General features: G+C 32.8%; 1 protein-coding gene across 1 annotated transcript; it reads left to right on the top strand.

Annotated features, from left to right (window-relative positions):
* Nucleotides 1–3,032: 3,032 nt before the first annotated feature.
* LOC115722885 (ankyrin repeat-containing protein At5g02620-like) lies at nt 3,033–8,202 on the top strand. The gene is made up of 4 exons (XM_030652237.2): nt 3,033–4,348; nt 4,515–4,559; nt 5,134–5,675; nt 7,369–8,202. The coding sequence occupies exons 1-4, from the start codon at nt 3,685–3,687 to the stop codon at nt 7,990–7,992; spliced, it is 1,875 nt and encodes a 624-aa protein (XP_030508097.2). The 5' UTR covers nt 3,033–3,684; the 3' UTR covers nt 7,993–8,202.
* The last annotated feature ends 6,148 nt before the right edge of the window (nt 8,203–14,350 follow it).

The raw sequence follows: 14,350 nt of genomic DNA, 5'->3' as shown, positions 1-14,350 counted from the left end.
GGCTCGGGGAAGCTTACCTGGGTCGGGGAAGCTTCAGCGTGCGCCTGGCAGGTGGTCATCGGCGACGGCGCTGGCGCGGGGGGTCTGTACCTGCATCGAGAGAGAGAGAGAGAGAGAGAGAGAGAGAGAGAGAGAGAGAGAGAGAGAGAGAGAGAGAGAGAGAGAGAGAGAGAGAGAGAGAGAGAGAGAGAGAGAGAGAGAGAGAGAGAGAGAGAGAGACCGTATCTCCGTACATAAAAGAAAACGAAAAAGAAAGAAAAAAAAAGAAAGAAAAAGAAAGAAAAAGAAAGAAATAAAAGAAATAAAAAGAAAGAAAAGAAAAGAAAGAAAAAGAAAGAAAAAAAAATTTATTTAAAATTTTTTAATTTTAAATTAATTTTATTTTAATTTTTTAATTTTTTTAATATAATTATTTACGTGGACCAATAAAATTGTGACACGTGTATATTGTGTCCACGTGGACAAGCCAACCTGACATTTAACAGCTAAATTTGGACGGAAAGGGTAAATTGATAACAGAATAGTGGTTTTGGGGGTTTACCCGCAGAAATTTGGGTTGTAGGGGTTTAATGAAACCAAAACGAAAGTATTGGGAGTTTTGCCGCCATTTACCCTTTATCTTTTTATGTAAATTATTTTGGTTTTTTTTGTTAATATAATATTATAATTATTTAAAAAAATTAATTAATTATATTTAATTAATTAATATTATAATTAATTAATTTTTTTTTTTAAAAATAAATACTTTTGCCGGCGCATTCCTGCGCCGGTAAAAAGTGGCCAAAACTATTGGCGCCAATCTGACGGTTGGCGCCAATAGTTTTGCCGGCGCATTATTGCGCCGTCAAAAGCTTATCAAAGCAGGTTCATAGCGGATAAGGATATTTTTTAACACCGGCGCTTCTTTTTCACCGGCGTGATTTCTCGCCGGTAAAAGAAAGTTTTACCGGTGCATTTACTCTACGCGCCAGTAAAAAGTCTTTTACCGACCAAGCTTCCCAGATAAGCTTTGCCGGCGCAGTTAGTGTACTTTTGCCAGCGCAAAAATACGCCGGCAAAAGAGGGTTTTCTTGTAGTGTAAGAACCCAGTTTGATATTTGTGGATGAGAGAGAATCGTTGATGAAGAACAATGTGATTAGCTTAGTCCTATTTAATTATTGATTAACTCTCCTTTTAAAGATTGAATGTGTATCTAATTATTAATGGATGGTCTATATCATTTAAATATCTATGAACAGTTAGGGATGAGGAAGTATTATTTCGGTACTTTTAGACTTATTAAATCTAACTATTTGGTGACTACATAACTGTAGATGATATTATTGTTCTATATATATTGACGAGTGATCTTATTTTACTACAATTATTTCCTATCTATTATAAGAGTTATTCCATTATTTTAAATATGTATTTCATATAATTTTATAAGGAATTATTACATGAAACATACAAATTGACACTTTATTGACAAAAATACCTCCAAAAGGTGTGGATAATATTTATACCTTTTATGTAATTTTAATTACCAAAATACATCTTACACTATCACTTACACAATCAGACGATGGTTGCAGGGCGGTTGCGCGATAGTTGCATCAGGCAAAGGTTTAATCAGACGAAGATTGCTGGGTGGTCGACCGAATGTTGTATCAGACGAAGGTTGCTGGGTGGTTGGCCAAAGATTGCATCAGACGAAGGTTTTAATCATACAAAATAATTGTTAGCAAATTGTTTATGCAACTGTAATGCAACTGTTATAAAATATTAAAAATCAAAACAATGTTTCCACGTACGTAACTCTATCTACATGTCTCTTTATAAGTTAATATGAACAAATTCACCATTAGAAATTTAGAAAACAACAAAAATACACCAGGATAAATATTTTACTATAATATTGATGTTCTTTTTTTTTGGGTTATACTTGAGTTGGATTGTTTGGGAACTGTAGTTAAACTTTTTGAGATATGCATTTCATGGATCTAAAAATTGAAGTCAGTATATTAGTATTATGCAAATTAAATTGAATTTTAAGATGAATTTTAGTTTTGTAGTAGTTTTTCTATACTTTTTTTTTTCATGAATTCGAAACAGTCCCTGTTTTGATTGATTCTCATCGTCTTCTCAAGTAAAGTTGCCGGAATTAATGGTGGTTCTCTTTCTGGTTGAATTTTTGTTTTGGCTGCGTTGGGTTGTTGTGTGGTTGCCCAGAAAGCATGGATCTTGAGTTGAAGGTATGTGTAAGTGACATTTGTGTAAAAAAAATTGGTTGTATATTTGTTTTTTAGCCAGCTAGAAGTATTTTTTTGTAATATTGTTACTGTTTTGGGTTAAAATTGAAAAAAATTCATTTTATAATATAATTTTGTAATATATTAATTTAAATGATTATTTATAAGTATTATTTTTCAATTAGGATCAAAAGTTAAGTGTGAGTTTTGATCCCCCAAATTATACATATTATATATGTGTCACAGTCTAGCACTGGGACCATGTCACGAACTACTTTTAAACAACACCGTAATTGAAAACTTTGAACAAATCAAATGTTTAATTAGGCTATTTATTATGAGAAATGCTAAAGGACACTAGTGGTGCCTAACACCCTCCTATATTGGTCCAATTAAGTGTCATGTCCCATATAATTTAATATAATAACTTTTAGGAAGTATCGGTAGACAATCGCAACGCAACATGTTGCAAAATTTTATATATGGATTCCTAGAACCCATGTTGGACCAATTAGGACATATTCAAAGTCGTTTCACTCATAAAATTATAAAATGATATAAAGACAAATAATGGAAAGCAACAAAAAAAAGTTATGTGAGTGCAATGATACCGTGGTGACATATTCAAAGGCTAGCTTGGTGGTGAGGGAGGGATGGGAAAATGGGAGAGATCATGAGTTCGAAGCTAATACATGATTGTAAAAACCATTACACTACACTAAAAAAACAAAAAAAAAAAAAAAAAGTTTCTATAATTTATATATAAAACTACCTTAATACGCAAGCAGAAATGATTTTATGTGAGTGCAAATGTAAGAAACTTCAGCTGTAGTCAGAAAATGTTGAAAAACACGTGTAGTTAAAAATATATGAGGGGCACACTAAAAAACAAAAAATACTTTCGTCACACTATAATTTTTTTTACTAAATTTAACTTATATTCATAATATAATATTTAAATATAAATTATCATTAATTTAATTTAATTACAATAATTTACCTTTAATCACCACGACATAAAAATAATAATTTAAATTAATTACACATTTTTCATTATTAATCACAAACTTTATTGACAATATATGACAATTGTAGAGAGGCAGGTGGGGAGTGAGATTAATAACTAATTAGAATACATTGACGTGATGAAGAAAAGTGGGTGAATTAATAATGAAAAGGGTGGTCGGTTTTAATCAACATTTCTTTAATGACATAAATAATAAACTATTGCTAAAAAATAAAATAAAAAATAATAAACTATGGCATATTGTGTTGACTGTTGAGTCATTGTGAAAATTACAGGATTATTATTATATAATCCTGTTGATTAGCAAACTAGTTATACTGGGATTATACATACAGACTACAGTTATATCTATTTTGAATCTATTTCAATTTGGTTGTGAAATTAAAAACCAATATACTTGGTTTAATTAGTGATTATAGTAACAAATGTCTGGATTAGTTCAATTACTAAAGTCTAGTCTTACGCGACTAGAGGAGCAACAGTACTTTTCATTCATTCAAATCATAACTAATCCATTTTTCGGTTGGTTTCATGAAGAATATTCCCAAAAAATCGAAAGTTTAGATCCTTTGGAGATAACTTGTGGCCAAGAAAACAACATATTTCATGTTGCAGTAAAATACACAGCTAATCCACGAGCAGACCCAATACAGACTTGGCTAAGAGAATACTCTTTACTTGCCTTTCAGCCGAACAACAAAGGCGACACGCCTTTGCATGTGGCGGCCAAGTTAGGGAACAAGAGTTTCGGGGCGGTTCTAATAGAACATGCAAAGAGAGTTGTAGAAGGCCATAATTATGAGTCGTATAGAGATCTGTTGAGGAAGGTGAATTATGTGAAGGAAAACACAGCACTTCATGAAGCTGTGTTCAACGGTCACTTCGAAATCGCAAAGCTGTTAATCGAAGAAGACCCAAGTTTGACATGTTTTGAGAATAAGGATGGAGAGTCTCCTCTGTTTTTGGCTGTAGAAGGAAGGTTTTATGATATTGCTTCCATAATTTTGGACACTTATCCAAATTGCTCTTTGTTAGGAAGGAAAGGCATGAATGTCATGCATGCTGCTGCCATTCGTTCGTGCACAAAAGGTATGAATTAATTATTTGATATGATTAACGATTTCAATTTTATTTCCTTTGAACATTTCTTCAAAATAAACAATATAAAATGCTCCTACACTATATCTATACACATAAATTTCATTTTTTTTTTTTGGTTATTATACTAATTCACTTCTATATTTGTCTTATATAGTAGAAACACTGCTGCTTTCAAGAAGTGTTACTAGGGGTTTTGACGGTGAGTACGAAATTGAGTAATTTAAGTTTAATTTTCAGTTTTAAATAAATATTTAAGTTTAATTTTTGACAGTAATTAAGTGGCAAGTTATTATCACGTGTTATTTTTTTATTGGCTATTTTAAACTATTTTTTAAAAAAAAAAATTAAAAATTTAATGACCTAGACCAATTACAATTTTTCACGTGACAATTTACTTCATTTAACAGTCAAGTATTTATAGAAGTTCTAAAATTATAATTTAATTATTAATTATTACCGAAAAAATTAAATTTAGGTATTTATTTATAACTGAAAATTAAACTTAAATATTTATGTCGCAAATTACTCTACGAAATTTGACTCGATAATTGTTTTATGATTAATGTTAAATATTATTTTAATTCTGTATTTTATAAAAATTATCGATTAGATTCAAAATGGTACAAAATAAATCATGAGATTAATTTTTGTCAAATTAAACTTTGTAATTAATTAACTGTACACTACATACCTAACAATCACCATAATATTAATTTAGTCCATACATACAATACAACTTTATACGGTCTATTTTTGTTTTTTTTTTCTTTCAGATTTTGTTAAAAAGTTGTTAGAGAGATGTGGATCCCAGATTTTAGAAAAATCAGAAGATGAGTTTGGATGGATGCCTCATCACTATACAGCAAACAATGGACAATCAAGACTTGTGAGATTATTTTTGGAAGCCAAAAAATGCATTGCCTATATCAAAGATAAACAAGGTATGACTGCTCTTCACATCTCTGCAAGGATGGGCCATGTAGGAGTGATGAGAGCATTGATGGAGAAATGTCCAGATATTGGTGAGTTGTTAGACAATAGAGATCGGACTGCACTTCATATTGCTGTTGAACACAAACAGAGTTTTGTGGTAAATACTTTACTAAGTATGAGACCTTTTGTTAATCTTATAAATGAGCAAGACAATGAAGGAAATACAGCTCTACATGTAGCTGCTATGGATGGTTATTCTAGGATTTTTAAATGTTTGGTAAGTAATCAGAATATCAACAAGAGAATCATCAATAAGATGGGGATGACTGCTTTTGACATTGCTCGTAAATCAGCAATCCTAGGATATGGTTGTCTTGCAGAGGTATGTCCCTAGCTAATTTTTTGTATTTTTAAAAATTATTAAAAAAATATGTATATTTTTTAAAAGATATTTTTTTTTTATTTGGGCCCCTAAAATAAGTGGGCTCTAGACACGGGCCTAACCCGCCTATGCCTAGGGCCGACCCTACTTTTGGCATACATTTAGTTGGAAGGAATGAAACTATAAAAATAAAAAAAGAGAATGAGAATTTGATAAGATGTATGGGGTTCCATTCCAAAACCAACAATGAGATGGGTAGTCCATACACATTTTATGTATGCTATTTAGTTTCTACACATTATCAAATGAAACTCTCTAACAATTTATTCCACATATTATCAATGTAAGAGGGTGCTCCAAATTATTTTATGTTTTTTATTTTCAAAATACAATACTTGTGCAGTTAGTTCTTAGATTTTTTCTTACAAAAAAAACCCTTGAATATTCCACCTCGAGATGAACCCAACCCCGATCTCATCACGCACTTCGAATGTCGGCCTTAGTCCCAAATCTAACTTGGGCCTTGACCTTGGACTCGGTCCAAGTCACGACCCCGAGCCCTAAACTTAGACCTCAACCTCGACACTAGGCCCAACCTAATCCAAACCCGGACTTAAACTAAGACCTCAGACCAGACTGAACACTAGCCTCGGCCCAAGACCCAACTCCAAACCTATAGCCTTGGACTCAAACCTAGTCCCACTCCTGATCCTAGATTCTAGCTCAAAACCTAGACCCAACCCAAATCAGTGGCCAAGGGCCGAGGCTAATGATGAAAAAGAAATTATCAAAATAGATTATGTTCTCTCATTTTTTTTAACTCAATTTTCAAAAATTATTTTTGAAAAATATGGCCAAACACTCCTGTTGCTTTTTAAAAGCAGTTTTTATTTTTAAAATTAATGTGAAAATAAATTTAAAGCTATGAAATTAAACACTCCCTAGCTAGGACAATCTATTCTAACAGACACTATATTCTCTAAGTCAGCGCGCGCCAAGCCAAGGGCCTACCACTCACACCTTTTCTATGTACGATGTCAGAGATTGTCTCTCATGTCACTTAGAGCGTGCATGTCCTTGTGTACCGTGTAAAACGATCCAATGCATGGCTAGGAGCAGGGGTAATTCAAATGAGAAGGGCCCATGAGTGACACGCGTCCAAAGCACCATTAGTACACAACCAGTACAATCTGACATCGGTAAAGACCACATGACAAATATGCCACCTACCAATCCAACGGTGGGGGTTTATCCTCATGAAGATCCACCGACGACAATCCTTGCAAGGGATCGGCCTATAAATACCCCCGAAGATACACAAGGCGGGGGATCTCGATTCGAACTTCGACTTCTTCTCCTTTAATCCCTTCATCTCTCCATTGAAGGCGAACCCTTTATAAGAATATTCCTACTAAGCTTCCTCTTTTTCAAGAGGAACACAGTGGATCGGAGAAAAATCCATCCTTTTTGTATTTGTATCAATATTCACCGGCCAAAGAGCCTAATAAAATAGACTCATAGACTAAGGATAACTAACGTTAACTAACGCCTAAAACACGTAAAAATTTATTGTCTATATTCTTGCTATTTGCGTTTTTATTACTTTCTTAAGCTCGGTAATTATTCAGTTGCCGAAAAACTCGGTAAACAATAAGGTTTTATGATATATTTTTATACAACAAATTAATTGCAGGCTTTTATTGTATCGAGAATGAATAAGAAAGGCCAGCTTGTTCAAAGTTTACAAAAGGATGCGATTGATGAAAGAAGACGTGAAGAAACCCAATTAACAATCACTCATAATCATCAATCTGGACATAACAATAATAGTGATGATGATGATGATGAAGATCATCAACATATACAGCACATGCATACCTTGACCTTAATGGTGTCGACTCTAATCGCAGGTATTACATTTCAAGTAGGCATTACCATGCCAGCAGCAGGGAAATACAATACTCCAAAGGGCTTGGAAACTTTCGAAAAGTTCATGCAATTCAATTCCCTTGCTTTTTCATTGTCATCGTTTAACATGTTCTTACACTTCATTGTGAGTACTCTTTCCAACAAGTTCTTACGGGGAAGACAATATAAGAGGTTTATTAGTATTGCAACAATTCCCATAATATTTTCATCTGTTATTGCATTTATATGCGCCTTTAGTATGGGTACAGAAACACTTATGCACGAGAAGAAAGAGCTAAATAGTTTCATTGATAAGAATTCTAATATGTTTAGGGATATCTTAACCACTTCACCAGGGGCTGTTGTACTGGCTGCAATCATTTATACATGGTACAATAGACTATTTTGACTTCTCCTAAGTATAGTACTGGTATTGTTTTTATAAGGTCACTGGTTACTTTTTCGATGTATTATATCTATTTTTATTGTTATTGTTTACTGTGTTTTGCTAATTAGTTATCCTATTTTGTTATATTATAAAGCTTTTCACCTCAACTGGGTTATTAATTAATTAGGAATGTTTATTAATAAATAATTTGGAGCAACATAAACTCTTTATTACTTTGCGTAGACCTAAAACAAGTAATAGCTCGGAGGTTGTTTGTTACGTACATTCTTAACTAGTGACTGTTCGTTATAGCAGTTGGTTTTAGTTGTTAGAGTCGGTTAGTCCTAGTCAGCTAATGAGAGCTAAATTGTTTAGTTTCTGCTATGACTTCGGTTATTAGTTTGAGCATGTATATAAACACTTGTATACACTGAAATGAAGCAAAATTCTTTCTAGTGGTCACTACTACAAAAAGAGATTTTAGAGAGGTTTTTTTTTTTTTTTCTTTTTTTTTTTCACTTACCGTTGATCTTACAGGAAATTGAACTGAATACCGCTAAATTAGACTTATATTTTTATTAAGTCCTTTTTGACAAATTAGCTAAAAATATATTTTTTAATTAATATGTATTTTTATTGGGTAATTAAATTGATTTTATTGTAATAAATTCGTGCCCTAATTGCTCCATTTCTTTTATGGAAAGATCTGTTAATTCCCAGCTAGTTGTAATTGTTTAGGAAGCTTTTTGAGAAGAAATTCTCTATTTAGAAAGTTGTCTATTTTTGAAAAATTTGACTTTTTTTTTTTTTTTTTTTTTTTTTTGACGTGGTGAACAAAGTCACACATGATAAACAATGCAGCACACCACAATCGGCGGTGGAGCCTCTCGAACCAGGATAGCTCATTGTCTAACCGAAGGGCATGTTTTGCCAAACCATGAGCTGCGAAAAACAAAACGCAAGCCACATAGGACAAAACTGCCCCCGGAAATATAGACAATAAAGCTATAACGTATTTGAACAATACCCCATCACCTTGAAAAACAGCTTTCCTTTATTAATAGTTGTCGCCAGAGTTAGCAAGACTGAAAAAATATCACAACACCAAACCAAAAAAACAGTTATATTAGAATGACAATCTTCAAAATAAAATCTAAAATACAAACTTAAAATTTAACACACAACCCAAATCACTAGCTCAAAATTACTTAAAAACTAAAAAAACCAACAAAATTTCAAGAATAACTAGCCAAAGGGTAATACCTTTGGCTAGTAACAACAAACTAACACCCTTATAAAATTGCTAAAAATCAATAACAAACAGATTATATTTAAAATTAAAACTTATCGACAAATTCTCTGTAAATATAGGCCCGCCACAAAACAACCTACAAAATAACAAAAATAAAACTTCGTTACCAAATAATATAATAAAAAAGAGTATGCGAAAGAAATGATGGTATACTAATCCATATTAAAATTAAGAACTTAAAAAAAGAATTAAAATACTTATCTGATAAAGTAAGAAGGTTGTTGAAGTAGAAAACGAGAGCACAAAATGGATCAAATATCTTGTCCATCATATCACAAACCTATCTTAAACAAGTAGGAACAAACCATAAAATGGCACAAAAACCATAAAAGGTACAAAAACTATAAAAAACATCAAAACATCAAAAAATTAAATGAGCGAAATAGTGGGTTATTATTTATAATACAAGCTGATTATGTAATAATTATTAACAATTAAAAATTAATTATCTAAACTAAATAATATAATAAATAATAAAATTTATTATAAATTAATACAAAATAAAATAAAATGGAAGACAATAAATTAATATGATAATGTATATTATTAAAAAGTTAATGAGTAAAACACCTAATAAATTAAAAAGTCAATAATTATTAATAAACGTCAATCACAAAATTTGTGATTTCAAAACATTAATGAAAATTTTAAAATTAAAAGGAAAGTCAAAAATATTTAATTGATAAAAGCTACAAAAGAGGAAAGAATAAACAAAAAAATAAATACTTTTAAATGTAAATAAAATGCTTTTTTTTAAAAAAAATAAAATAAAATGCTCTTAAACTTTTTATATAAGGTATAAACTACATAATAAATAATAAAATACAAATAACAGAAAAGTAAATAAAACACTAAAAACAATCTGTAAAATTAATTTAAATCTTAATTTAATTATATAAACATTAATTAAAATTAATACTTATCTGTTAAACTTGGTATCTCCCGTTGTCTCCGTCAGTCATTGCCGATCTCACGAGACAGCTAAGTAAATCTCAGTCATATAGGCTCACGTGAACTCCTCCTCTTCAGCCAACTCCGCCACCGCCACCGCCACCGCCACGACCATCTCGGATCCCGCCGTTGCACGACTCTGCCCAAAGCAATCATGTCCTTGATTTCGTCATCTCCAGTCGAAAACTCCGTAATCTCCATATAGCTCTTCAAGTCTTGATGGCTCAGCCATCGTCTCCGTCCTTCTCCATAAATTTAAAAGCTTCTTCCAACACTCCACTGCCGCTGCACAATAGGCTCATCGTGCAACCAAGGACTCGCTCGAACTCGTTGTACTCAAACATGAATTTTTCTTTTTTCTTTTTGAACAAATAGCAAACTTGTACAACAGTACAAACAAATAAATGCAGTACAGATTCGGTGTAAAATAAATGTGATAATTGATATGGTCGGGTAATAAATTAAGATTGAAAATAAAGTTGGGAAAGTCAAAGAGAAGAAAATGAGTTAGTAGTGTTAGTGTCAGCGTACTCACAGATTTGATCTCCAACCCTAAACGTTTTGCCGGAAGTCCAGGTAACGATGTCGTGAGATGCGTCCCAGCCACGATCGACAAAATAGGGAAATATCTCTTTTGATTGAGAAATAAGGGAAACATTAAAAAAGCAGTCTTTTACATATATATATACTAGGTGAATGTACGTGTCGAGCCACGTATTGCTAGTTTTATTAAGATTTTGGTCTTTTTAAGATTTTGAATGTATTTTATTTTTAAAGATTACAATAAATATTCTGTAAAGTGTTAATATTATATAAACATCTCCATTTATAAAGCTAAAAAGTGAGTCAATGACAGAAGTGGTATATCTGCAATCACACAAAGATAAAAGTGGTATTTATGCTTCCTATGCTTATCCAGCGAAAACATTAGATAACTTGAGGTTAACTTTAATATATAAAGATTTTTTTTAAAAATAAAAAAATAAAAAAAATATTAATATTCTCCCAAGATAGGTTTGTTAGAGAGATATGTGGGTAAGATGATTTTTTTTTAATTTAAAAAGAGATTATTAATATTTAAAAGATTGTTTAATTTTTTGGATTTAATTATTGGGTTTATTTGTTAACGGGAGATCAAACCTAATCGTTAAATTTAACAGAATATTCTTTTATTTTTAAGTATATTCTGTTAAACCAAGAATTGCCGTTAGATAGACACTTTTAATATATAAAGATATATGGGTATAAAGAAGAGAAGAGCAGAACAGAAGGAGAAGGAGGAGGCTATGGCGGCGATGATGCTTATTCCAGATGATGTACTCTCTCAAATATTCATCCGAATCCATGATTGCCGATCTTTACTCCGATTTACCGCCGTTTGCAAGGCCTGGTTTTCTATCATCAATTCAGACCACTTTCGCCACCAAAATCAGAAACGATTATCAAACAATCTTCAACAATCAAAACCATTTACCCTTTTATTTAGACATGGTCGCGTTGACAAACTAACAAAACCCTTTCCCTACCAATATTTCTCAAAAGAATCGCAGACTCTACATCAGAAGAACACAAACAACACCAACATCATACATTCTCAGGATGATTATTACCTCAATTTCTTGTCTTTCTTAGTAGGGGGCTGAAAAAACTTGACTTTCTCTCTTTTCTAATTGATGATTTCGGTTTTGCACAGATCAAATAAACTTTATTTGACATGTTTGAAGTCCAAACTCGTGATCTTGATTCATTTTAGAAAGTTTATTTTCTGATCCTGATCTGCTGCTGCAGAGCCCGCTTTTGATGCTGCAAATCAAGAAATTTTTTAAGAAAGTTTTGCACAGTTGGAAAATTATTTTTGTGGTTGTCTCTAGGGTTGCTATGTTCTATAAATAGGACCTAGTGTTAGGTTATTTTTAGTATTAATTTTAGATTAAGTTTAGTATATTTTTAATTTAGTTTTACTTGTGTTTTGAGTATTTTTACGCTTGTTATCTTTTATTTTTGCAGATTTAAAATAAATGAAGATTTAAAAAATATCAACAGAAAAAGATAAAAGATTGCATAAAAATATCAATGTGGAAACAAATCAGAATCCTGCCCAGAAAAGAATATTTCGCGTGGAAAATGGAAGCATTGGAGATACACGGGCCGCGACCCGAGAATGGGTGTGACGCAGCTCGCAAATCTGGAAACACCAAAATCCCCACGTTGAAACCATACATGAGTAAAACGATAAGTATACTTGTCAGTAACACTTGTCAAAACGATAAGTATACTGCGTGTTAGAAAATACCACAATAAGTTTTTAACGCCATTGCCGGGGATTGATAGTTAATATTATTAAAAATTAAATTTTGTTCTAATTTGGTTTGTTTTCAATTATAGTACTAATTCTGTTTGTTTCAAGATCTTATTTTTTTCAGGTTCACTAGTTTATGAGAAGTCAAGGTGCAACTGTCAGATTACCTATTGATCCTGAAATAGAGAAAACTTGTAAAAAGAACATAAGAAGGAAGAGATTGGAAAGATGCAATAGAAATTAAACAAGAAAGAGTCATGGCTGACAACGCCAATAATGGCAACAATGGAGGAGCTGTAGAAGACCAGGCTAATGGTCACAACAACAATGACCGTAGCCTGAGGGACTATTTGCTTCCTAACTTGATAGGGGTCTGATCTTGTATAAGACCACCTGCCATCGATGCCAACAATTTTGAGATCAAGCCAGCCATACTGTAGATGGTCCAATGACCGTAGCCTAACCGTAGCCTGAGGGACTATTATAACTTTCATGAATATTTTCTTTAAACACTCCGAGACCTTGAAATAGAGAGAAATAAGCGTAAAACCGTCCTAAAAGTAGAAACAAAGAGCGAAAAACAACACTAAAAAATGACTCAAAACTTAAGCTAAAAATAGCCTAACACTCATTTATAAATCTTGGGAGCTCTCCATGTAAGAAAAAATGTATAGCACCATCTTTGTCAACTTCTTTCCCACCATATCCCTGAACATGAAAAGCAACTGGCATTCCGTCTGATCCGAGAGCCTTTTCTATCCTCATAGCAAGCATGGCTTTAATGATTTCAAAACTCTCATTGATGACCTATAAATCCTCATCAGCGGGCAAAACTCCTAAAAGACCCACAAGCGAGGATGTTCCCCTCTACGGGTTGATGGAATAAGTAGTATTAAATTTCTGAGCAAAAGGATTGACACTTTCCCCGGATTTGTCACCCATTCTCCATCAGAATTCTTTAAAGCTTGGATTAATTACGTCTCCTCCTTATAACTATTGAAGCCATAAAGAATTTTGTGCATCTCCTTAAGCCTAGAAACCCTTGATTTTAGCTTACCATATACTTCATTTGATAGATGGACATTTTTGCACAATTTTGTAAAACTTTAGCTAACTTTTAGCTCATTTATTGAAACTGCTTAAAGGAAAATTAATAGTGTCAATTCCAAGAAAGAATTGATGCTAAAACAAGACGCGCCTAAAGCTTGTTTTCCCTTTAATGTATTCACCTAAAATATATAAAATAGCTCAAGCAAAAAAAATAGTTTTTTTTTTTTTTTGAAAATAAAGCGTTATATAGATAGGATAAATTAGACATCGCGGTCATTACAAAGGATAGAAACATGTATTAAGGAAGGATCCACAAAACCTGAAATGCTCCAATCGAAAGCCCATCTAGCCACATTATGGGTAGCAAAATTACAACACCGCGAAACAAACGAAAAATTACACGATAAAAAGTTTTTAGAGAGTTGATTACAAAAATAGACATAATTATCAATATTCCATAACTGGTGTAGTCCTTTCAGCGCGTTGATAACCATTTCTGAATCACTCTCCACCAAGACAAAGTTGTGACCCCTGAACCTCGCAGAGTCGAGAGCAAGGCAACAAGCAGCCGCTTCTCCGATCAACGGATCCCTAAAGCCGAGCCTGGAAACAACAGCCCACAGGATATTCCCAGAGTGATTTCGAGCCAGGGTTGCGATGCACATAGAATTACCACCCACCCTCGCATCACAATTGATTTTGATCCAGTCCTCAGGTGGCGGAGTCCAAGCAGGAGGAGCCACAGGTAACATTGGAGGAAACAAGCA

The sequence above is a fragment of the Cannabis sativa genome, chromosome 9 (assembly GCF_029168945.1).
Source record: "Cannabis sativa cultivar Pink pepper isolate KNU-18-1 chromosome 9, ASM2916894v1, whole genome shotgun sequence".
In the NCBI taxonomy this organism is placed as follows: domain Eukaryota; kingdom Viridiplantae; phylum Streptophyta; class Magnoliopsida; order Rosales; family Cannabaceae; genus Cannabis; species Cannabis sativa.
Note: the sequence above shows the minus strand (reverse complement) of the source record. Positions and strands in the feature narration are given on the sequence as shown.